This window comes from Meles meles, chromosome 13 (assembly GCF_922984935.1).
Source record: "Meles meles chromosome 13, mMelMel3.1 paternal haplotype, whole genome shotgun sequence".
Taxonomy (NCBI): Eukaryota; Metazoa; Chordata; class Mammalia; order Carnivora; family Mustelidae; genus Meles; species Meles meles.
In genome coordinates this window covers 60,041,329-60,064,071 of record NC_060078.1, presented here as the reverse complement: position 1 = coordinate 60,064,071, position 22,743 = coordinate 60,041,329, and the positions used below count along the sequence as shown (strand labels likewise).

At 55.4% G+C, this 22,743-nt stretch overlaps 4 protein-coding genes across 5 annotated transcripts in view; 1 reads left to right on the top strand and 3 right to left on the bottom strand.

Moving 5' to 3' along the window:
* Nucleotides 1–451: 451 nt before the first annotated feature.
* TWNK (twinkle mtDNA helicase) lies at nucleotides 452–5,312 on the bottom strand. The gene is made up of 5 exons (XM_046027308.1): nucleotides 3,715–5,312; nucleotides 3,287–3,527; nucleotides 3,021–3,128; nucleotides 2,573–2,714; nucleotides 452–1,657 (listed from the first exon to the last, which is right to left on the bottom strand). The coding sequence occupies exons 1-5, from the start codon at nucleotides 4,955–4,957 to the stop codon at nucleotides 1,337–1,339; spliced, it is 2,055 nt and encodes a 684-aa protein (XP_045883264.1). The 5' UTR covers nucleotides 4,958–5,312; the 3' UTR covers nucleotides 452–1,336.
* Nucleotides 5,313–5,653: 341 nt separating this feature from the next.
* MRPL43 (mitochondrial ribosomal protein L43) lies at nucleotides 5,654–7,059 on the top strand. The gene is made up of 3 exons (XM_046027309.1): nucleotides 5,654–5,848; nucleotides 5,938–6,044; nucleotides 6,178–7,059. Exons 1-3 carry the CDS (start codon nucleotides 5,718–5,720, stop codon nucleotides 6,417–6,419), a joined length of 480 nt encoding a protein of 159 aa, XP_045883265.1. The 5' UTR covers nucleotides 5,654–5,717; the 3' UTR covers nucleotides 6,420–7,059.
* A 1,719-nt stretch (nucleotides 7,060–8,778) lies between these two features.
* On the bottom strand, nucleotides 8,779–21,589 carry SEMA4G (semaphorin 4G). Its single transcript, XM_046027307.1, has 15 exons — nucleotides 21,507–21,589; nucleotides 18,089–18,216; nucleotides 17,833–17,981; nucleotides 17,487–17,549; nucleotides 14,297–14,395; nucleotides 14,069–14,162; nucleotides 13,813–13,926; nucleotides 13,451–13,620; nucleotides 13,198–13,367; nucleotides 12,759–12,903; nucleotides 12,402–12,624; nucleotides 11,890–12,005; nucleotides 11,592–11,755; nucleotides 11,389–11,450; nucleotides 8,779–9,946 (listed from the first exon to the last, which is right to left on the bottom strand). The coding sequence occupies exons 2-15, from the start codon at nucleotides 18,210–18,212 to the stop codon at nucleotides 9,117–9,119; spliced, it is 2,523 nt and encodes an 840-aa protein (XP_045883263.1). The 5' UTR covers nucleotides 18,213–18,216; nucleotides 21,507–21,589; the 3' UTR covers nucleotides 8,779–9,116.
* Nucleotides 18,429–22,743, bottom strand: part of SLF2 (SMC5-SMC6 complex localization factor 2) — a 54,161-nt gene continuing 49,846 nt past the window's right edge. The window contains exons 22-23 of one of the 2 annotated variants that reach the window (XR_006821250.1): nucleotides 21,507–22,434; nucleotides 20,762–21,407 (exon numbers count right to left, since the gene is read on the bottom strand). The gene's annotated coding sequence lies outside the window, so the exon portion shown is untranslated. Of the gene's footprint in view, nucleotides 18,564–20,761; nucleotides 21,408–21,506; nucleotides 22,435–22,743 lie in introns of those variants that run through there. The other variant, XR_006821249.1, reaches the window with a different exon arrangement.

Genomic DNA, 22,743 nt, shown 5'->3' with positions numbered 1-22,743 from the left:
GTAGGCCCTAGGTTCTGCATTTTTAAAGAGCCCCAGGAGTTCTGACACATTCGAACATAACGGAAACATTTGAGCGTACAAGGACGAGGGAAATGGACGGAGAGCCAGATAAGAAGACACTGAGTATGAGTCCACATTGAGAGGTCAGTGAGTGGCTCATATCACCTAGGGACAGCTGGTCAGGCAGGGCCCAGGCATGTGGCCCAGTGACCCACACCTCTGCCTCGGATCACATGGATATCCTCAGGAGTGATAGGGATAAAGAGGCACCATCCTGTCATCCCTAAGCCAAGAAGAGGCATAAAGGGATGTGTGGGTCAAGGTCCTTTAATGCCTCTGCTTCCTTGGGGGTGCACAGTTCCAAGATTCCCAATTCAAATCAAGAGGAAAATCCAGTTATAGGCTGGGGAGACACCTGGTGGGCAAACAAGAAAAAACACAGAAACAAAGGCAATGGCAAAAATTTTTTTTCAGTGTAACTAGAAAAGGCTCTACAAAAAGTCATGACTGTGTCCACTCCAGTGGTCTGAGGCAGCATAACATGAAATCAGTGTCCAGGTGGCAGGCACTCTGGGCTCACAGCTTTCTTCTCTGGCCAGCTTCCACCTCTGGGGCCCTGATATTACAGGGCCAAGCACCTAGGATCCGATGGTAGCAAGTGCCACCTCCTGGCAGGGTCCAGAGTGGGCCGCAGAGGACTCTGATGCCCACCATGTCATCCTGTAGCTCCAAACCCAGGCTGGAGTTTTGGCAAGAAGTCCTCTATTTCCTTCCAGGTTCAGGGGGCCTGAACCCAGTGCTTTGAACTCAACTTGCTCATTCCCACCTCAGGGCCTGTGTGTAATTTTCCCTCTGCTTGAGTCCCTCTTTCTCTAGATGTTCACATGGCTCAATCCTAGTTGTTTAGGCCCCATCTCCAATGTCCTCTGCTTACAGATACCTGTTCAGACCTTAAACTGGCCTATAAGCATTACTGCATTACTGTTTTTTCTTCATAGCATATCTCACTGTCTGAAACTATGTTTTGTGTTTATTCATTATTTTTCTTGTCTCCCTTACCAGACTGCAGGTTCTAGAGAAGCAGGGACCTCATCTGTCTTGTCAGTGTTGTTCTCCCAGGACCTAGAACAAAGCTTGGCACACAGGAGGTTCTCAAATATTTGCTAAACTGAATTCTCCCAGTATGGAATTCTGCCCTAGGTAGGCCCCTCTGACTGAGGGGGGGTCCCTAGCTTGAGACCACAGGACAGAGGTAGCCTAAGCAGAGGATTAAGAAAGTCTATGTCTCAGCCTGTGTCCTGTCAGGTTCATTTCAGTGTCCAGCTCTCCAGTGCCTTCACCTTGAGGGCTTGGAGGGGTTTGGCTGGTAGGAGTGGTGGGCCTGACCCAAGCAAGTCTCAGAGTTCTGGGGCACAGCCCCTTTTCTGCCAGAAGAGGGCTTTTTGGTCGCTAGCCCATTGTCATCCTTGACCTTCTTGAGCCGAGCCTTGCTCTTTGGTGGTATGGAGAAGGTAAGAGAGCTCTTGTTGAATTCCAGTGGGAAGACACCTACGTCTCCATCAAAGCGGTTCTTGGACACCTGCAGATACCGTTTCCCTGGACCAGTGACCAGCTTCCTGTCCTGTAGAATCAGAACGTTGTCTGCTTCCTGGCTTGCCTGAAGGATGGGGGCAGGAGGAGGAAGGAGCAGTGAGAAGACATGAGAAGAAGAAAGGAAGGCTGAACCTCCAGGGAAGAATGGTAAAGCTCCCTGAACTACTGACCATGATGACGGGGCTACTTGAGTCTTTCAGTTGCTCGACTATCACACTGCCCCGGATTCTGAAAACGCTGTTCCTTCTGCTTTTGACACTTCTCCTCCACAGCTCACCACCCCACTCTACCCCATCTTCTTGTCATTCAGGTCTCAGTCTAAATGTCACACTTCATCAGAGACCATTCCTGATCCCCATAAAGAAAGAACCACCATCTTTGCACTTCTGTGTCACTGTCTTCCCTAGCTCCATGTTTGTTCCGTTGTGGCATAGTTTGTGCTCCTCACCCTGGACTCCCTGTGCCCAGCCCAGGCCTAGCATGTAACAGGCACTCAGCATATCCCTGGAAGCTCCAGGATCGGGCTGGTCCTGCTGCCCAGAAGGCCCTCCCATTTATTCGATTATTTAACACTTACTGTCTGCCAGAACTCAGCCTAACCTCTGTTGACACCTCCTCTTCCCAAATGGGCAAGAAGTCTCCCCAGATGTCCCAGGCCGACTCAGTTGTCTCATTGTTCCCCAAATACTTGTGTTGCCTATTGTAGCTCTTATCATACTGAGTTATAATCACTGGCTTACTACTTTCCCCACTGGACGATGTGAGCTCTTGGAGGGCAAAGAGGGCAAAGGACCAACTAACTATTATCAGCCTTTGTATTCCTAGCACACATGTCCCTCATGTCATGGCCCCAGAGGTGGCTGTCTCCTGCCTCTTCCAGGTGGACAGTCAAGATGATTTAAGGCTGAATGAAGGCCATCCCTGGTCACACCTGTCCCCTCTACTATCCAAAGTTTAGGCTCCTCTAAAGGCCACTTACTTTGGCTGAACCAAAAATTGATGCTGTCTGCAGTTCCTTATCATCGTCCTCCTTCCGGGGATGAATGACCAGCGTCACATGGCAGCTATTGTCTGTTGCAAACTTTCGAAAGGCCCCAACGATATAGTCTTGAGCCGCAATCCTGCCCCAACCCCAGCAAAGTAAAGGCATATTCAGACAGAAGGACGAGAACATATCCATACTCTTGATTCATTTACAGCTCCCTGCAAACCGCCCACCCCACTCTACCCAATGACTCACACTTAGGTCCCTATCCATCCTTCCCACTGCCACAACTCACACCTCTATGAAGACAGAAATACACATGGGGTGGTGTGTGCAAACACACATTTCAGGTAACAAAAGGTACAGTGTGCGTGCCTAGGGGCCAACTGCCTGAGAAGACGTGCATGTTCGACTGGGTTCCAGTGAGACAAGAGGATGTCACCTGTCTGTGGATAGCTGCTCATGCCCCATCATGAACTGCAGATTGTCGATGACCACATGACAAATGTCATAGACGTATACTGCATGTTGCATTGTGTCTATGACAGTCCTGGGGAGAGGAAGAGGCAAAGAATTCAAGAGTCAATTACAAGTAGTCTCTCTAAACCAGCCCAGCAGAAAAGCCAGCATTCCTGAAAATTCTGCTGGGGATCTGTCCCCATCTCCTGTCCTCCCATTCTTTGAAAACCCTAGGCCTCAGAACCTTACCTGATGCTCTGCTGCCCATGGAAAGTCATGAAATAGAGAGGCAGGTCCTCAAAGCGGTCGGCCCACTCGTCATATCTGTCCAATTGTTCTTCTAGCCGCCCCACAGCAAACTGTGTCAGCATGACCCGGGCTAGTCTCACGTTGCTGATCTCAAAGCTACCCCAGAGTGTGTTTACCCCCTGGGTACACAAGTCCAGGGCATACTCACTGATGAATGTTGTCTTTCCACTGCCTGTTGGCCCTGCAGAGGGGTTGAACACAGACCTGGGTGAGGGAGGAAAGTTCTACCCTTAAAACCAAGACTTGGAGCAAGGGCTTCAAAGTTGGGAGAAACCTCCTCTTTAACATTTGTCATGTCCCAAACCCACATGCCTTTGTCACCTGATCCTTTGCCTCTTACCCCAAGTAGTGATTTCCCAAGGGCTCACCTGTGAAGACTGTCAGCTCACCCTTCCGATGACCCTTCAAGAGACGATTGAGGTCTGGGAAGCGGTTCCAGCGGATGCCAGCTGCCTGCTCCACATTTGACAGTTCTCCTAGCACCTCTTCCCGAAGCTGCCGGAAGGACACGATAGACTTGTGCCAGGCAGGCAGGGCAGTACGCAGAATACGAGAAAGATTTAAGCCTCGGTTCAGGCCCTCAAGGGGACGGGGTTGCTGGTCCCCAGGCCGCACCAAGGAGCATCGCTTCGGATTCAATTTTCGGGCAAACAACTTGGCAGCTTCCCAAGACCGAAGATCATCTCCCAGCCAGAGCACAATACGTCGAAACTGTTCCAGGTAAGGGAGCAAGGCAGGGGGTAAGCAGGCCGTTCCTCGGGGTAGGGCAAGGGTGGGCAGTCCTGTGGACTGGTTCAAGGCCAGGCTGTCCAGCTCGCGACTTGTCAGTACCACCTCAACATCTCGCCGAGTGATCAGTGGTAATCCAAACAGATTGCAGTAGACACCAGGCCGGGGAATGGTGGTTTCCTTATAATGTACTTCATCTCCCTGGCCTTCAGCACTTAGTAGCTTCAAGCCTCGTAATCCCATACCTCCAGGGGAGAACCAAGGGAAGACAAGGCTGCGAGCAGGCCGCAAATACCGTACACTGAAACGCCTGAGTGTGTCATCTGTCACTTTGGTAAGGCCAAACATCACACGAGCCAGCTGGGCCTCCTCTGGTTCAGGCAGCTCCCAGAGAGGTATGGCTCGGTCCCAGATCCTCCGGATCTCCTCACTGGCCTCAGCTTCTGGGGCCTCACCAAGCAGGACCCCCTCTCTGGCCCCGTCCCCTTGCCCCTCCACGCTGGCCTGGAAGTCTTCCCAGCTCCCCTCTGCTAGGCTGGTCATGCAGAGAAAGTGGCCTGTGGTCTTGTCAATGAAAAGGCTGAAGGAAGCAGTAGCACCAGTCTGGTCCTTGAGCTGCAAGGCCTTCACAAAGGGGCTTGGTGCCCGCAGGCAGCTGTGGCCATCCTGGAAGGGGATCCCATGTGCTCGCAAATACTGACGGATTTCAGTTGCAGTTACAGGCAACACTGGTACGTCCAAGGCTGGGAGAGCCTCCTTCCTGTACCTTCTTCGAGGAGGACCTGGGACCAAGCTTCTGGGCAGGCCCCTCCGACCCATCCACTCCCCACGCAGGGGCAGCAGGATACGAAGAGGGTACCCACCTCGAAGGAGTACCCACATTCTTAGTCAAATCGAGTAAGTTCCTAATTGAAATGCTTTCCTCCCTGGTTTGGGTGCCTTCACTAGGTCAGGACCTAGGGATCCTCTGCACAGCACTATACAGAGCCCACTCGAGGTGGTTTCTTTCTTCCAACTTGTCCCTCATAATCATCTCTCTGAATCCTCTTCACCTCTCTGCATTGCTACTTCACCTCTGTGCCCATCTTTCACGGCCGTGTGCCTCTCTCTGGCTCTCTACCACTATGGCCCCGTACACCCACTGCCTCACCTCTACCTACCCTCCACGCTGCCCCTCACCACTGTGCTTTCTCTAGATCATCTCTTTACCACTCCCGCCCGGCCAGGGGATCTCCTCGCCGTCTCCATCTCTATGACCGCTCGCGTCGTTCCGGACTGCAAAGCGCTAGCCCCCAAATGGAGGCCCTCCTCGCCGCTTCTTCCCTCAGAGGGGACTCGCCACGACTACAGCGCCACCGGGCGGCTCCCGCCAGTCCCCGCGCTCACCTCGGCCCCGCGCCCGTGTCCTCTCTCGGCTCTACTGACAAAAGCTGCGCTGCTCGCGACCCTGACCGCGCGTCACTACCACCCTCCCGCCCATCTAGTCCGCAACGTGGGTCGCTGGCGCGCCTCGCGCCGTGACCGCGGAAGCAAAACTCCAGGGCGCGAGTGTTCCCGGAACCGGAAGCTTCCGCGTTCGTCCCGCCCCCCCCGCCCCACTCCTGCCCTCCAGGCTGGTCTGTGTTACCTGGGCGCTGCGGACATGACGGCGCGCGGGACCCCGAGCCGCTTCCTGGCCAGTGTCCTCCACAACGGGCTGGGTCGCTACGTGCAGCAGCTGCAGCGTCTCAGCTTTAGCCTCAGCCGCGATGCGGCGTCGTCTCGCGGCGCCAGGTGAGCCGGGCGAAGGGCGCGGGGTGCTCTCCGGGCTGAGGTCGCCCCGGGTCAGCGGTCGCTGTGCTTACTCTTCTCGGCTTCCTCAGGGAGTTCGTGGAACGGGAGGTGGCCGACTTCGCCCGACGGAACCCGGGGGTCGTAATATACGTGAACTCGCGGCCGTGCTGTGTGCCCAGAGTAGTGGCTGAATACCGTGAGTGGGGCCGGAAGAGGGCTGGAGGGCAGCATGGGGGCGGAGGGGGGTGGAGGCTGGACCGGCTCGCCTTTCGCGGGTCTGACCCCTGATCCATCCGCTTCCTCTCCCCCTACCCCCTCCCGTCGGCCAGTTAACGGGGCAGTGCGCGAGGAGAGCATCCACTGCAAGTCAGTCGAGGAAATCGCGACGCTCGTGCAGAAGCTGGCGGACCAGTCGGGCTTGGATGTGATCCGTATCCGCAAGCCCTTCCACACGGACAGCCCTAGCATCCAGGGCCAGTGGCACCCCTTCACCAACAAACCGACAACGCTAGGCGGGCTGCGCCCGCGAGAGGTTCAAGACGCTGCCGTAGCCCAGGTGCAAGTGCCATGAAGAGTTGCTCCACCAACTCCAGTCCCAGGCTTTGGACTCTCACCCCAGTGGGGGTGATTCTTCCTCTTTTTCCAAGCCCACACAGGCAGATAGAGCCCATCAAAAGGGAAATTGACGCCAGAGCTTTTACTTGGGATAAAGAGCTGTTTTCTCGTTGCTCAGGAGGCAGGGCAGTGACTTTGTTAGTCTCCTAGTTCTTCCTTATTTGACATCCCTGAGACCTGACTTCAAGGATATTACAGGTATCTGTTCTGAAGTCCAGACTCAGAACAGTGATCTCAAAGCCCAGCGTGAGGTTTCAAGATTGGCATCTGAAGAATCCCCAGTGTCCTATATCTGCAGTCTTTGCGCTAGAAGCAAGCATCTTACACTCTGCTGTGAACTTGGCATTAGGATAACCATTTTATACCCGTGTGAATGTTTAGATTAGAAAACTGAGGTTAGGGTGCCTGGGTGGCTCAGTGGGTTGGGCCTTCAGCTCAGATCATGATCTCAGGGTCCTGGGATCGAGGCCTGCATCGGGCTCTTTGCTCAGCCAGGAGCTTGCTTCTCCTCCCACCCCCCGTCAAATAAATACAATCTTTAAATTAAAAAAAAAAGAAAACAAACCTGAGGTTAATAAACATACGTTTACACTTGAGGTCTTCAAAATATGTGTAGATTTAAAAAATAACCTCACTTTTCATTATTCTAAAACCAGAAGCAGAACATATAACCCTTCAGGATGGCTAGTATCAAAGGCCATGTGGTTAATCTTGTCTGGACCCTTGGGGAGTGATTCTAAAGTCAGATCCCTGGTAACAAGCTTGCCAGGGTCCTAACTATTTCCCAAGACAGGCCCTTCTGCAGAAAGGAATTCATGTTGTCCCTTGTTGGGGGAGGGGAGGTACTGAAAAGCTTCCTGTGGATGAGCGGGAGAACTGATAAACAGGGAGCATCTTCTAGGCTTAGGTAAAGCAAGGGGGAGGAATGGTGAGGAAAAGAGCCAGGAGGTAAAAACCTATAGTCCTTTGTCTGAATTCTTGAACAGTTGTAATTTTGTCCGTCAGGCCCTTATCACCATGATCAGAGTAGTGAGAGCCCTATAAAGGCCTGTGCACCTGCCCAGGGCAGCCAGATGGAGGCTGAGGATCCCAGTTTTCTCTGCAAATGGTTTTATGGGGAAGAGCCAACCTTGCAGCAGTATTTCCGTAGGCTCAGAAGCCTGCCCCCTGGCGATCAGGGAAAGCCAGCCTAAACCAAGTGGAACACACAGAACTGTGGGGAGAGAGGGCATTTATTGACCAACAAGAGGGGGAGGAGCTGAACCCAGGCTCCCCACTCTGTCACATGCCTGTTCTGCCCACCTGGGTGGTGAGTGGGGGCATTCCTAAAGAAGTATAGCCGTTCTTACAATAAATACATTCATTGTGGGGTGGAGGTGGGAGAGGTTGGGTGAAGGGCAGTAAAAATCCGTGGGGATTCCACGTTCTCAGCTACAAAAATAACAGTCATCCTCACCCAAGGGGAATGGGGGAGCTCAGTCAGGATTTGATTGTCCCATATGGGCCTGGAGACTTCAGAGGCCCCTGGACCCTGAAAGTGCCCCGGTGAGGTAGGACAGGGGTGGGAGCCAAGCATCCAAACTCCCAGCCTCTGCCCTTTGCATAGTTCCAAGAACGGGCTTCATGTGCCAGGTGAGACAGCAGATCTCCTCCCCCTGCTCTGGTCTAGGGGTAGCAAATGCTTGGTCCCCCAAAGGGAGGCTGGCTCATTGCAGTGTTGGTCACCCATCCTAGGGAAATGTCTGAGAGGACAGCTGAACGGGAGACTGCTCTCCCTCTGAAATGTCCACGGACCAAACCCAGCAGACAGGTCCGAGGCAGCAAAGGGAGGCTCAGAAATGCATGTGGAAATGTAAGCATGTGTGAAGGGACATGCCTGGGGCTCTTGTCTGTCACTCCTGAGAGTGACCAAGGGGATGGGGGTGCTGACTCACAAGGGCTACACATGAAGGATGAAGAGGGGAATGACACAGTCTTACCTCCCCAGGCTGGCCTGTTCCCAAGCTCTTGCCAAAGAGGTCACTACATGGGTCTGGAACTCGGGGAGAGGACTAGATAGTATGGGATGTGGCAATTGGAAGGGTACCCAAAGTCCAGGAGAGGTGAAATACAAGAATGCACCAGGAGGTGGGGGCGGGGGCCCTGCAGCCCAGCTGATGGACATTCATCCATGTGCACAAGTGAATGTACGCAGGGCTCAGGTGGCTCTGGCGGCTGGCAGAGGTCTTGTCTGGTTTCGGGACCGTCCAGCACATAGGGCCATGCAGAGGGTGGTGACATTGAGGTCATCTGGACCTGCAGAGCCCTGCCTGGGAGAAAGAGGAAGGGTTTGAGCAGACAAATGGGGCAACCCAAGTGCTTGGGTTATGGGAATAGGAACTGGGACCGGGTCTACAGAATACCATGTCCTGAGGGAGTACCCACCTCTGAGGAGCACCGGTTGGCCTGGGCTGCTCACAGATGGGTCTGTGGAGACTGAGGAGGGGGCTTTGGCTGGGCCTGACTCTGCTAGCCCTACAGGGACATCAAAAAGTTGGGAGAAGGGCCTAAGAGTTGGGGGGGGTGACGACAGAGTGGCTGTGTGGGGGAAGCAGCAGCCCGGCCTGGGGCAGACAGGCTGGCTTGGAAGAGCATTTGTCCTAGGAGGCCGGGCTCAGACAGAGCTCTCGTCCAGGTGCTCCACGAGCTGCGTGTGCTTCCTCTTCTCCAGGATGCGGCTGAGCTCCTCCGCAAACGAGCAGGGCCCCGCCGGCACTCCATTGTTGCTCTGCCTCAGGAGCACGTAGCTGTTGCCGTTCATCCTGCGCAGCCGGCTGGGCAGAGCCACCAGCCCGTTGGTCAGCTCGGCTGGCGGGGGTGGGGGCGGTGGGGGCGGTGGGGCTGGGGCCCCCTCCCCAGGGATGATCTGGAGGCAGCCACCTTCCAGTCCCCCAGGCCCCTCCCCGTCGTCGCCCTCCTCTTCCTCTCCAGGACACTGGCCTGAAACGGTCTGCAGCTGCACGGCTGAGCCCCCTGCCCGGCCTGCCCGACCCAGAGAGTATTTCCTTCGCCGCCCTCGTCTGCCTCCCTGAAGACAGGCCACGTAGAGGAGGGAGGAAGCTAGAAGGAGGCAGAGGCCGCCAAGTGCAGCGATGGCCAGCACGTAGAGCAGCCTCACGTCAGGCGCCAGCTGCGCCCCGGGCATGGCAGGGGCTTGTGGAGCTGGGGCGGGCGTGGCTGGCCGGACGGTGAGGCTATAGGAGGCCAGCAGGGTGCGGAGGCCGTTCTCCTCGGCATAGCAGCCATAGTTGCCACTGTGCTCAGGCTGTATGTCTGTCACCAGCAGCCCATCCACACCCACACGGTAGCCGTGCTGCCCGTCACTCAGGCCCGTGCTCCCATTAAGCAGCCACAAGGCCCGGGCCAGGTTGGATGGCTGGTCACAGGGCAGGAGGACATCATCCCCTCGGAGTACAGAGCGAGTTTTCAGGGGTGGTGGTGGCCCTGGAGGGGGGTGAGAGACAGGAGTGGTCAATGTCTGTCTATCTCAGGGAGGGCAATGGAGATGGCAGGCCAGATGGTTCACTGTTAGCGTTCCCAGCAGCAAGCACAAGATCTGGAACCACGGTGACAACTGACAACGGTCTCCTGCACTCATGCTCTTATGTAAGGTTCCCAAGGTTTGCACTGGCTCTTCCCAGTGGTTTTAGTTCCTGCTATCCGCCAGTGATTCATAATCTCAACCTCCGGCGGAGTTCTCTCCTGACTGTCAGACTCGGACATCTTCCGCCTGCGGGGCATCTCGGTGGGAGGCCTCTGGGGCATGGCACATGAACTAAGGCCAAAGCCTCCTTCCCAGACTATACCGGGTCTTTTCCTTGAATTGTCATCGCAGTGAATGACGCCACTAGCTACTCAGCTGCTTAATTTCAGTCAGAAAGAAACCTGGGAGTCTCCTTTGCCTCTCTCTCCCCTTCGCTTTTGTATCTAACTCTCACCAAGACTCTGCTTCCAGAATCCCTCTCAGACCTGTTCACTTCTCTTCTTCCCCAACTGGGGAAGCCGGTCCCCTCTGGCCGCCATCTAATCCGTTCTCCATGCAGCAGCGGAGTGACGTTGTAAAAACACCATATACCAATTATGCAGCCCCTGCCTCGCCGTGGTCCCCGCCCACTTCTCCAGCCTCTTCTCAAACACACCAAGCTCATCTGCCTGCTGTTCCTTCTGCTGGGGTGTCACCCCCTCTCCTTGCCCTCCACTGGTTCTCTTACAGGAAAGAGCACAGCAGTGATGAAAAGCACAAACTCCAGTCAGGCTGCTTGGGTCAGGTTTGAATTCTGACCCTGTTACTTCCTAGCTTATTAACTCTAGGTGGTTTACTTACTCTCCCTGTACCTCAGAGAGATTGCCTCTCACAGGGATGGGGATCATGGCACCTTTCCCCTGACTGCTGGGAGAGTAAGCGACGTGTGTGTGTGTGTGTGTGTGTGTGTGTGTGTGTGTTTCAGTCAGCGCCTGTCACCAGGAAGTACTCAGTACATGTTAGCTGTGCCTATTAACTTTTGCTCTTCAGGTAGCAACCCAGTCATCTGATTTTCCTCAGGGAAGTACCCATTATCCTTCAAACCCTTGTCATAGTTGTAAAATACTCCTTTTGTAACAAAAACCAATGAAAACAATTATTTGTGTGGCCATTTAATTGCCTGCCCCCCCCGCCCCCAAGTGGCTATAAGTTCCAGAAGTGACAAAAACTTTCCATCTTGAGCCTGTCTCCTCATTTATGATTCCTTTGGGCAACAACTGTCTGTGAAGCACTTACTCTGTGCCAGACTCTGCTAGGACATCCTTGCCGAAAGCCCACAGACACGGCCGTCCGGAGACACACATGCACAGGTAAATGACAGCCTTTGCAGACAGGCCTACTCACATCCATGAAGGTCACTTACCTGAGTCCCTGTGGCCTTCGCAGCCTCGGTTGCCTCTCTCCATGTCCTGTATCAGTGCTGACCTGGAGGCAGAACCGGGGGAAGTGAGCTTAGTTTTCCCCAGTGGTAGGGTCCGTAAGGCTGTCACCAACTGCCCCCACGTCCTCTACAGCCAGCAGGCCTTCCTCCTCCCCTGGGACCCTGACCCCCCTGCCACTACTCACCTGCTATCCTGGGACCTGCTGAATACGATGCAGGCATGGGTGCTGGGGTCCCAGCCACAGTAGGGGTCCCGGGCCAGGATGCAGTCATAGCAGGAGCGGTAGCGGGAACAGCTAGACAGTGGTAGCTGGATGACTCCACTAGGGGCCCCCACGTAGAGGCTATGCTGGGAGCCAGAGAGGAAAGCTGGTTGGCAACACCCCCGGCTCCCACCTATAGAAACACACGGCCACCAGCCAGCCACCCACTCCCTCCCCTACTTTGGCAAGGCCACATTGAGGATCATGAATCAGAAGCTACCTGCACTGGAGAGATGACCAGATTTTCCACGGACTGGGGCTCCTTGAACACTTGCGTCTCTTCGATAATGTGCATCCCAGAGCCCAGCACCACGGCCTTGTGGATCCAGCCATCAGCTGGTATGGAGAGGATGGAGAGTCAGAACCCAACGACAGAATCTGGTTCCGGTCCCCTGCAATAGCCTGATGGGAGCGGCTCAGGAGTCATGAGATCAGGGACAAGGATTCAGCCAGGAGCAGTTCCTCAGGACACTGGGAACTCTGGGCTAGTCATGGCAGAAATTACTGGGTTCACAAGCATTAGTGATCAGGGTCCAATATCACGGTGTTTGGTGACAGGAGTCAGCAGTCACCCAGAGCCAGTGGTCACTGGGGGCCAGCAGTGAGTGTTCACTGAAGAATCAATATCAATGGTCACCAGGGACTTGTGATCAAAAGTCATTCAGGGGATTAGCAGTCAACAAGGGTCAAGGACTCGGTTACCTAAGGGCTCAGAGCAGGGCTCAGAAGTACCTGTGCCCAGAAAGAGCAGGTCATAGGTGGGCCCGGCGGGCGTGGAGACAGGCGTCCCTGTGAGATGCGTGTAGCGCACGTTTCGCTTGAGCAGCAGGGGCCGTCCGCGTGTGGGCACCACGGGCCGGGCCATCAGCGGGTGCAACTTCACAAAGTCCAGGACCAGGGACGGCAAATCCTGGGATGAGTTGTAGCCACGCGTGCGCAGTGAATCTGTGATGCACTGGGGCAGGGGACAGAGGTGGCGAGCTCAGGAATCTACTGCCTGCCCATCCCTTGCCACCCCCAAGGCTAGATCCTTCTGCCCCTCCCAAGGGTTCTGTCTACCCAGGGCGGACCCCAGGCTTGGGCACTCACTGAGCCAGGCCGAGGCTCCGGCACCCCACCCTCATAGCGGCCCCAGCGCCGGGCACCATCCTGGTATTCCATGTAGGGACCTGCGAAGACAGCCTGCACCTCGGCCAGGTCGTAGCGGCAGATGGCTGAGGCCTCTAGGGTCTTCCTAGGAAGGGACACAGGGGAGGGGGCTGAGCCACATGGAGTAGAGCCTGTCCCCTGCCCACTGCCCAGCCTGGAGCCTGCTGTTACCCTGGCCGACCCCAGTTCTAGGCCTCAGGGCCTCCCCTAAGGGTGAGGAGGCCATTGTGGCCTCTGGCCCCAGGCTAGCTGGGTGCACCTGAAATCCTCTCTCTGCAGCCAGCCTCCCCACAAGGGATCCTAGCATATCCTCACTGACCTCTGCCCCAGCCCCCACACTGTCCCCAGTTCCTCCTCTCCCCACTGTCCCTGCACTGACCACTGGGTGGTCAGCGTGAAGGCCGCGTAGAAGTGTGTGCGGGCTGAGGTGTCGGCGTCCAGGCTGCAGACAGCACGGAGCAGCTCATACTGTGGAATATGGCAGACGAGACGCGCCTTAAGGAAGGAGGTCCACTTCTTCTGCAAGATCTTCTTTCCTCCCAGGTCTCCCTGAGGAGGTAGGGGCACAGGGTCAGGGGTCAGGGTCAGAGGTTCAGCTTCTACACTCTTGCCCGGAACCTGGTCCTACTCACCTTGCACACACGGGCCACGCGGGCCACACGGTGGCTGTTGCGGCTCTGAGCAAAACTGCTGGGGCCCTCGTCAGTAGCACGCTCCGTGAAGAAGTAGTAAACCTTGTCATCATCCCCCACGGCACTGGCCTCGCTCTCCCGCACCAGGACAGAGAACACAAACTCAGCATCTGTGGATCAGGCAGTTCAAATGGCCTCTGAGACAGGTTGGGGATCCCCTCCACTATGGCCCTCACTCAGCACTGCACAGGAATAGACAGGTGCAGCCGGGAATTTTGGGAGGGGATGGCCCAGTGCCGCAGCAAGTGAAGATGAAGAAACAGTTCCCGGACCCCCATCACCCTGCGCCTCATCCCCCTGACCATTGAGCCACTGCATGGGCGCCTCCTCCGTTCTCAGGGCATGCGGGTGACGGCTCCGGCGGATGTCAGGGACACTCCGGAATTCATACCGTGTGGCTGTGTAGAGGCCTCCATCTGGAGCAGAGACAGGCCGAGCATGAGACATGCCACATACCACAAGGCACATAACCCCTCGGGCGGTGAGTCCTCGCAAGGAGATCCATGTCCCACAAACCACATGCTGGTTGGACAGGGGGTCGGGGGAGTGCATGCTCACCGATGACGAGGCCTGTGAAGCCACGGGCTGGGTCGTAAGGACACTTCTCCTTCCCCTCTTCGAAGCTTGCTGGCAAGGTGAAGGCTTCAGCATCCTGCAGGAAGATGGGGTCAGAAGTCAGTGGTCTCGAGGGCAGGCAGGGGCTGCCCAAGGTCAGACCAGTCTGGGCCACTGACCAGAGCCCGGGGGCCTGGGACCAGCAGTCGGGGCGGGGGCAGCCATACTCACAATGGCTGCGCAGAGGGGCTGGAAGGCATGAGTCCCGCATGCGTAGAAGTGGGTGGCATTGAGCCGCTGAAGGAACCGCACGTGGTTGAAGCACTCCGTCTGTGGGGTGGGTAGGGGAGGGCTGTGAGCCCCTGGCCTGCTTGGAGGCCTTTTCCATGAATCAATCCAGCTTTGTCTTCCAGGTCTTGCCCCTGCCCACAGGACATGGCTCTTTCTGAGATCCCAGTGGGCCTGCTCACTGCCCCGGACACAGAATACTCCCTGGAACTGTCTTTTGGCTTCCCAGTGGCATGACCCCTCTTCTCAGCTTCTGTCTCACTGTTAGGATTACCTGAAACACTCTGCGAGCTTCGCTTGCATTGCCTGAAGTCCCCTGCACGCCCAGCTCTGGGGGCCCCAGGGCTCCCGCCCCCCTGAGATGTTTCTCTCACATCTCCTTCTCAGCAGTGTCCCTGTGTCCTGGAGCGCCCCCTGCCCCCTTATGCCCTTTGGGGTGACACTACAAAAATCTGTCTCCATGCTCTGGCCCTCTCTCCACCTGATAGCCCACAGACCCATCAAACTCACCAGGTCACAAACCAAGCTCATTCCCTCCTCCCTAACCCGCATCTTCCCTCCTAAACCTGTTCATCCAGTCTTTCCCACCTCACTTCATCCATCCAACCTATTACTCAGTCCAGACACCGAGACTCAGCCTTGCTGCCTCCCATTCCTCCACCCCCATGTTCAGTTCTCCTCCAGGATTCTCTGTCGTGTCTCCTGACGTGGTTCCCTTCCCCTCCACCTCCACCACTCCAGTCCACGTCCCTGCTGCCTCTTCCCTGGACAAAGGTAGAGACTGCCTGACTGTTCTCCCAAGCTTCCGCCGCTCTGTGAAAGCTACTTATTTATTCAGTGAATGAGGAATACATGCGTGCAGTGTAAAACTCAAAAGGTACAAAGGGATATGTTGTAAACAGAGCATCTCCTTTTATCCCTATTGCCTTCAAAGGGGGCTGCTGTTACCGCTGTCTGCAGTCTCCTTCCAGAGATAGTCTACCCATCAGCACCCTCCGGCAACCCACTTTCCAAGGCATATTTTAAAAATGTAAACCAAATCATGTCACTGCTGTATTTAAAAAAAACTTTGGTGGCTCAGAAGAGTCCTGAACCGAGGGTTCCACCACTTCTGCCCCTTCCTCACTCCCTCCAGCCACACTGCTCTTCTCTGCCCATTAAATGCCTTAAGCTGAGGACCTCTTGACTTCTTTGCCTCCTTAATGATCCCTCCTCCTGCCGGTACCCAGGATTTGAATCCATGCAGGCCTCTTTGTCTCATCCCAGTCGCTCCCTCGCTGTTATCTCTCCCTCCTCTCCACTAGCCTGCTCAGGCCTCCTTCCTCTGACCCCCAGGATACCCCCAAGCCCCATTGCCTTTCCTGCCTCTAGATCACTCTAGTTTAATTCATCTAGTGCTTGGGGCTGGATTAATATTCTTCTAGGAGTGCTTCCCCAAGATGTTTAGATAACAAAGGGGTGGAGGCGAGGGAGGAATTCTATGGTCAAATAAGTTGGAAACCATGGCGAAAACTTGCCGTATCAGGGGACTTTTCAGAGCCTTAAGGATATTGCTGTGCATTGTGGGATTGAGCATACAGCGCTTCCCAAACTCACGTGACCATTAAACCCTTCTTTTAAAAATTCGTGTTCCTTAGGGGTGCCCGGCGGCTCAGTCATGAAGTGTCTGCCTTCGGCTCAGGTCATGATACCAGGGTCCTGGGATCCAGTCCCGCATCGGGCTCCCTGCTCAATGGGAAGTCTGCTTCTCCCTCTCCCACTCCCCCTGCTTGTGTTCCCTCTCTCGCTGTGCCTCTCTCTGTCAAACAAATAAACAAAATCTTAAAAAAAAAAGTAGTGTTCCTCAGAACATGCCTTGGGAAATGTTTTCCTAAAGCCTTGCTACCTGAAGTGGGGCTTGGGACCAGCAGCGTCTGTTTCCTCTGGAAGCTTGTTAGAATTGCTGAATCTTGGGCCCTTCCCCAGGCTCACTGAGCTAGCATTTGCATTTATAACATACCCAGGGGCTTCATGCGCACACTGAAGTTTGAGAGTCTGTAAAGGGCCAAATGGTGAGGGTGTCCATTGTCACAGAATAAAACCCATCCCCCAGCTGGGCACTTACAGTGCTCTGTGACCTGGGCTCCTCCTGCCTCACCAGCCCCACTTTCTACCCACGCTGCATGCTGGACCAGCAGGCATGTTTGATGGAGTCTCTTAGAGGTGCCTCTTTAAAGATTTATTTTATTTTAGAGAGAGAGAGAGCACGAGTGGGTGGATGGGCAGAGCAGGTAGTGGGGAAGAGGGCGAGGGAGAGGGGGAAGCAGACTCCCTGCTGAGCGCCAGCCCCAGGAACCAGAGGGGCTGGAGGTGAGCAAGGAGCTCGATGCGGGGCTTCATCTCAAGACCCTGAGATCATGACCTGAGCTGAAACCAAGAGTCAGACCTCAAATGACTGAGCCACCTGGGGACCCCTAGAGGTGCCTCTTTAAACACAGCTAATCCCAACACCACCCTAGACCCACTGAATTAGAATCCTTGGGCCAGGGAATGTGTTTATTCTTTTTTCTTTTCTTTTTTTAAGTAATCTCTATGCCCAACGTGGTGCTTGAACTCATGACCCCAAGATCAAGAGCCAGCCAGGGCCCCTGGGAATGCGTATTCTTAAAAAGCTCTCCAGATGCATCTGTTCCACAGGCGTACACGGGGCCCCTGCAGACACCCTGTTCTTTAGTTGGAAAGCGCTGGCAATTCACTGCCCCCCTCCATGGGATCCTGGGTACTTGACCAATTCTCTCACCAAACCTCATTTTTTACATCTGGAAAATGGAGGATAAAACGATTTCATAGGGTTATTTTAGAATTAGGAGATATAACAGCTAAGTCAGCATTTACTAGAATTACTTATTACTCTCCTGATTATTATTCAGGAGCCCAGGAGAGATTAAGATGCCACTACAGGCCAAGCCGGTAGGTCACCAGATGTTTGGACTGTAAGTGCTGCACCTAGGGCCTGCTGCTCCGGCTACACTCACGTCCCTGTTGTGGTTGTTGAGACTGACTGGCCGATCTGTACCTCTCCATCTGCGTCCCCACCAACCCTGACCAGATGAAGAGGAGAAGGAAGGAACTGGGGACAGGGCAGACCACATACCTGGTTGTTTTTCCCTTTCTGATGGCATTTGCTTTGCATCTCTGGGGAGGCCTCCCAGCGGATCTGGAGACAGGGGAAGGGAATGGGCTGATGTGCTGACCCCAGTACCCTTGTCTTTCACCATTATCTGTGGGACCAGGTGACAGGACTCTAGGGAACAGGGGAAACTGGGGTACAGGTAAGTTTCAGGAGTGACCCTGGATGGTAAAGGAGACCTGGCTTGGGAAGGGCAGTGCTATCTGACCAGAGGGCTATGGAAGGCTGGCAGGGCTTCCAGGAAATTGAGGTCCCAGGGAGCTGGATAAAGTTGGAGACCTTCTGGATGCTCCAGGTTCTAGGGGCTAACCTCTTTGTGCGCCCCATCTCCTATGTCACGGGCATTGAGAGAGAACAGGGCACCTCGGGCTCCAACCAGCAGTCTTGCGGAGGACTCCTCCAGCAGCAGTGTCGAGTAGTTCTGGGCTTGACCCTTGAAGTGCCGGGTCCTAGAGAGCTCTGGGGAGAGTGGGAGCAGTGAGCCCAGCCCTGGGGCTGCCTCTCTACTCCCAGACATGGCTCCTGCTGCCTTTCAAAGTTGCAGTGGGGTAGGGAGGGTTTCTAACCTTCATAGGGGATGGTCATCCGTGGGGTGGCATCTAGTTCTCTGGATGGTCTCCGCAATGAGGGTCCAGGGACGGCTGTTGCTGTGAGGAAGCTCAGGAAGAGGGGCCAGAGCCTCCCCCACATTTTCCTGGGGATGCCCACACCGGTAAGAACCCCAAGGGGAGCCAGGGCCAGAGCCACAGGGGAAGAACAGTCACAGGGGTAAAGGTCCAGAGAGGTCACTTGGAAGGTCAGGGGTCATGGGGCCAGGGAGGGTCCTGGAATCGAGGGGACATGGAATCACAGGGTTGTGTGGCCATGGAATCCCAGGTTAGAGGTCAGAGGGAGGGCTGGATCACACACTGCCTTTCTGCATTAAATACAAACTCCATGGTGGGAGGGAGTTGTTGTAGGGTCATAGAGGGGTTGTAGGTCACTGATGGGATCACCCTGCCCCGACAGAAGGACTAGTCCTGGTTCTCTGAGGTCCGTTTTCTAAAGAAAAAACAGGAAAAAAAGCTCTTTGATCTGTATGTGGGTAGAAGGTAGATGGCATCATCCCCAGACTTCAGCGGGCACCGGTGGGAGAAGGCCCCCAGAATCCCACGTCAGGATCAGCTCACTGTCACTCTGTCTACCTCTCTGCTCTGATGCAAAGTTGGGTGGAACGTGCCCTCCTTACAAGACCCTAGATGCCTCCCAGACCAAACCCAAAGTAATGGTCCTCCTCTGACCAAGTCAGAAGCTAAGCTAGGCCTCCATCTCGACTGGAGCTCTGTTTTCAGGGAGAACGCCTTCTTAGCAACAATGAGTCCAAACTTGGGACAGCAGCTGCCCTGGCTGCCTGCGGGGGTGCCTTATGCCAGAAGGCTTGGGCAGAGACATTTAATGGGCCTTTGTTTATTTTGTCCCGTTTTCCCTTTGTTTTTTCTTTTCCCTGGCCTGAGCGCTCCCTCTGGAATTTCTCTTTAATTAGACGCTTCTCATCCTCAGCATTCCTCTCAGAGAGGGTGCACATCTCTACTCTGCCCATGCGAGTCCATACTGCACCCGCTGGCCAGGCATCCACACGTGCCCCTGCCTGCAAACAGGCACTCATAGGCATGGCGGCGGGGGTTGGGGGGGGTTGGTTTCTGGCCCTGTGGCCGCACAGGTGTAAAGTCTGTGCCAGAGGCTCTAATGTGCAAGACCATTTAAGACATAAGCAACATGGAAAAGGTGAATGATAAGATCCCTGAGTTCTTGGCCACCTCTCTTGGCACAGCTTGGAGACTATTCCCACACCTGGACCCTCAAGCCAACCAGCTGGGGATGGGGTAGAAGTAGGTGGCAGGCCTTCTGTGACCCCTGTAATAGGCCTGACCTCTGAGCTGGCTCTTGAAAGCTTCCTTGACGAGGCCAGGTGTAAAGCAAGCCTGACCCACCCAGTCTCATCAGACACCCACAGACAGGGCCACAGGGGCCACTGGCCTCTCCCCTCATTTCTAGGTCAAATATTAACTATGTGGCCTTGAAGAGAGGGGAAGGACCAGGAACTGGCCAGAGGGAGAACAGAAATTTGGAGCATTTATTTAAGAGGTAAAGGTCAGCATTGTAGAGGTCAGAGCCCAGGGGGGAGAATGTAGTGTAAGTGGAGAGAAGAGGGTCCTTGGACCACAGAAAGGGCATCAGCTCCTCCTTTGGGGGCTGGGCAGCAGGAAGTCACAGGCAAACTGCCCATGCCCCACCTCTCACTGTGGAGGCACACCTGTTTACCTTTGAGGCCTCCTATTTGCTTAGTGCGGAAGCAGGGGGTGGAGGTGGGGGGGGCGGTGGAGCGCCCTATGGCTATGTGGTATCAGTCCTAGGATTGGGCAGGAGGAACACAGCCCAGGTCAGAGGAACCACTCCGAGTGTGGCTCATGGCAAAAGTCACACATAATCCAGAGAGGTGTGACACGCACGCAATAGGTGCACATACACACATGTTCACAGGGCTGTGAACACGTGTACTCACAGGAGAGTCATGCAAACATACATTCACAGGGAGGTTTGTCCATGCATATGTTCACGTAAAAGCCAGCCAGATGTGTTCACACACATTGACAAATAAGGTGGTATTCACATCCACTCATTCAGCAGGCCACACAGCCTCAGAGATTGACAAGGAAGGTTATAAACCCACACACGTGCATCTGAAGGATTGTACACCTACTCACAGAAAGATCCAGCACATACACACATTTGTGTAGGGACACGCACATAAACCCACCAATACAGTGGATCAGGCATGTTCATGTTCACAAAGGGTCGAGTAAGTGTGTGTTCACACAGTACTTAAACACACAATTACATGTATGCAGAGATAAGCATATGTACAAACAGGGGTCCAGTTCTCACTGCAGGCTTGGAGGCTATTGGTGCCTACTGAAGTGCAGAGCTTCCCTCCCTTCCCGAAAGTCCCAATTTTAAGGCCAGATTCCAAGTGTGTGTGTAGTGATGTGGGGAGGCATCTGACCTCCGATGCTCAGATAGGATGGGCCTCTCTGCAAAGGAGGGGAGGGGTACCTAACCCAGGTGGAAGGATGCCCCTAGCTTTAGCAAAGGAAAGATGGAGTGGATGGTGTAACTTAGTGCTGCACTACTCCGATGTATAGACCGCTGTTCGAAATGTGGGAGCTGGGCAGGGGCTCCCAGCCCCCATTTATTTAACCTGTTGGGAGGGAGGGCAGGGCTAAACGGGGGCGGGGGGGGGCGGAGCTGCTGCCCTCCCTCCCCCAGTGGCCACAAGGCTTCAAGGTCTCCAGTCCACACCCCACACTCCACCTCCAGTACCACAGTTTGGTTTCCTCCCCAGGGCCAGTCCCCTGAACTCTGGTCACCTTCCGAATATTAGATCCTAGGGCTGAAGAAATTGAGGAGGGGAGAACCCCCTCCCCCCAAAACAGGATCGATGTTGGATCAGCAGGCTCTCGACCTTCATCCCAGATGTCCACCTGCTTAGTGTAGGCGGCATCCCCCTCTGCCCAGTAGGATGGCCGTCTCTTCTGGCCTGAGCCCCTCCCCCGCTACCGTCTCCTTTCACCACCCTGCACAGTCCGCGGGTCTTCCCTCTCAGATCTGATCTCAGTCTCTACTGCTGCAGCTCGAGGACAAGCTCTCCTTCCATCCTGCTGGACGCCAGGAGACGTGACCCAGATCCCAGGGAACACTGTTCGCCACGCGGGTCCCCGCCCCGCGCCGGTCCCCGACTCCGCGGTGGCGGGTCTGCTTCCAGCACTGCCCGAGGCCTGGCCCGCGCCCCTCCAGAGCCTTTATGCGGGACCGGGAGACTTGCCGGCGAGAAAGGCCTGGCCCAGCCTGGAGGGTGGAATGGACATGGGGAAGGCCTGGCCTGGCCTGGCCTCCGCCCCCCCGCCCCAGGCCCCGCCGCCGCCGCCCGCTCTCCCTGCCTCTCACCTTTGCGCTCGGATCCCGGGCCATAGAAACGGCGATGCGCTGCTCCGCGGCCCCACAGCACCAGCTGCGGGAGGAAGGGGCCGCGGCCGGAGGCGGGGCGGGGGGTGGTGGAGGCGGAGCCGGGGGTGGGGCGGGGGCTAGAAGGCGGGGTCAGGGAGGCGGGGCCGACTGGGTGGGGTGCAGGGAAGGGCGCCGCTCTCTTCTTTAGCGCCCCCCACCTTACACAATAGAGAAGGTTTGAGGCCGAGACTCCCACGGCCTCCGGGCATCTGGCGTACTCCGGCTCCTGGGCCGTGGCCCCCGTATCGCCCCCTAGTGGTGGCCTTATCGTCCCATGCGCTCTCGATGGGCTTAAAGCGCACCTTCCCTCTCCTCTATCTCTAGGACCCCTCTGACTTAGCTAGTGCTGGGGACTTAGAAACCTCTCCTCTGGGGGCTTAACTTTCCGAAGGCCCTCTGACCCGTCCTCTAATCTGGACCTCACTTCTTGCGCTCCTGCCACCCTCTTCTGCTCTCTGCCTAGGGTGCAGTGGGCCATAGTAGGTGCGGCCAAGCATTGGGGCAGCTCTGAACACAGAGCAGGGTCTGGATTCCCAGCTCAAGAGCCTCCAGCTGCTTGGTCCTTCAGCTTGAAGTCTGAGTAGGTCCGGCTTGGAGGGATGAAGTAACAGCCTGATCAGAAGTTCACACAGGCAATGCTGTTTTTCTGGATAAGTAAGCCACAGCGGTTTGCACTTGTCCACTCAACCAGACCTTACAGTAACTGGGGTTTACCTCCTCAGTTAGTGGACCGGGTCACTCAGAAAACTGCCTTTCCTTCCAGCTCATGTTCAACATCATTCTTACTCCACGTCTTCCAGTGAACTCTCCTCATAGGCAATCAGATATCCTGTCCCTCTGTGGCTCAATCACCTCACCTGTAAGAAAACTAGGAAGCCCCCCTCAGAATGGACTCCCCAACCAGGGGAGGTCCGGGATGGTCCTCCCATGCAAACTTTGTGCAGTAGGTTCCCAGCAACTCAGGCTGTACCTTTGTCTCAAGGGCTGTCAAACCCTCTAGGGTTTGAATCAAACCCGGGCTGTAGCCATGACCTGGCCTGATCCTCCCCCTTCCCTCATCCATGCCAGTACTGTAATAGGCCCAAGACTAGGACTAAAATGAGGAAGGCCACAAGGGACACAGATAACTGACTCTTGCATGTGCCTGGGAGTCAGAGCTCTGGAGAGGCAGGGGTTA

Excerpts from the sequence above, each read along its gene's own strand:
- TWNK (XM_046027308.1), bottom strand. The coding sequence starts at position 4,957 with ATGTGGGTACTCCTTCGAGGTGGGTACCCTCTTCGTATCCTGCTGCCC. Across the intron at positions 3,129-3,286 it reads CATGGGCAGCAGAGCATCAG|GACTGTCATAGACACAATGC; the intron begins GTAAGGTTCTGA and ends TCCTCTCCCCAG. Across the intron at positions 2,715-3,020 it reads GAGCAGCTATCCACAGACAG|GATTGCGGCTCAAGACTATA; the intron begins GTGACATCCTCT and ends GGGTTGGGGCAG.
- MRPL43 (XM_046027309.1), top strand. The coding sequence starts at position 5,718 with ATGACGGCGCGCGGGACCCCGAGCCGCTTCCTGGCCAGTGTCCTCCAC. Across the intron at positions 5,849-5,937 it reads GCGTCGTCTCGCGGCGCCAG|GGAGTTCGTGGAACGGGAGG; the intron begins GTGAGCCGGGCG and ends CGGCTTCCTCAG. Across the intron at positions 6,045-6,177 it reads CAGAGTAGTGGCTGAATACC|TTAACGGGGCAGTGCGCGAG; the intron begins GTGAGTGGGGCC and ends CCCGTCGGCCAG.
- SEMA4G (XM_046027307.1), bottom strand. The coding sequence starts at position 18,212 with ATGTGGGGGAGGCTCTGGCCCCTCTTCCTGAGCTTCCTCACAGCAACA. Across the intron at positions 12,625-12,758 it reads CGGAGCCTCGGCCTGGCTCA|TGCATCACAGATTCACTGCG; the intron begins GTGAGTGCCCAA and ends CCCCTGCCCCAG. Across the intron at positions 12,006-12,401 it reads CCTGCTCTTTCTGGGCACAG|CTGATGGCTGGATCCACAAG; the intron begins GTACTTCTGAGC and ends TCTCCATACCAG.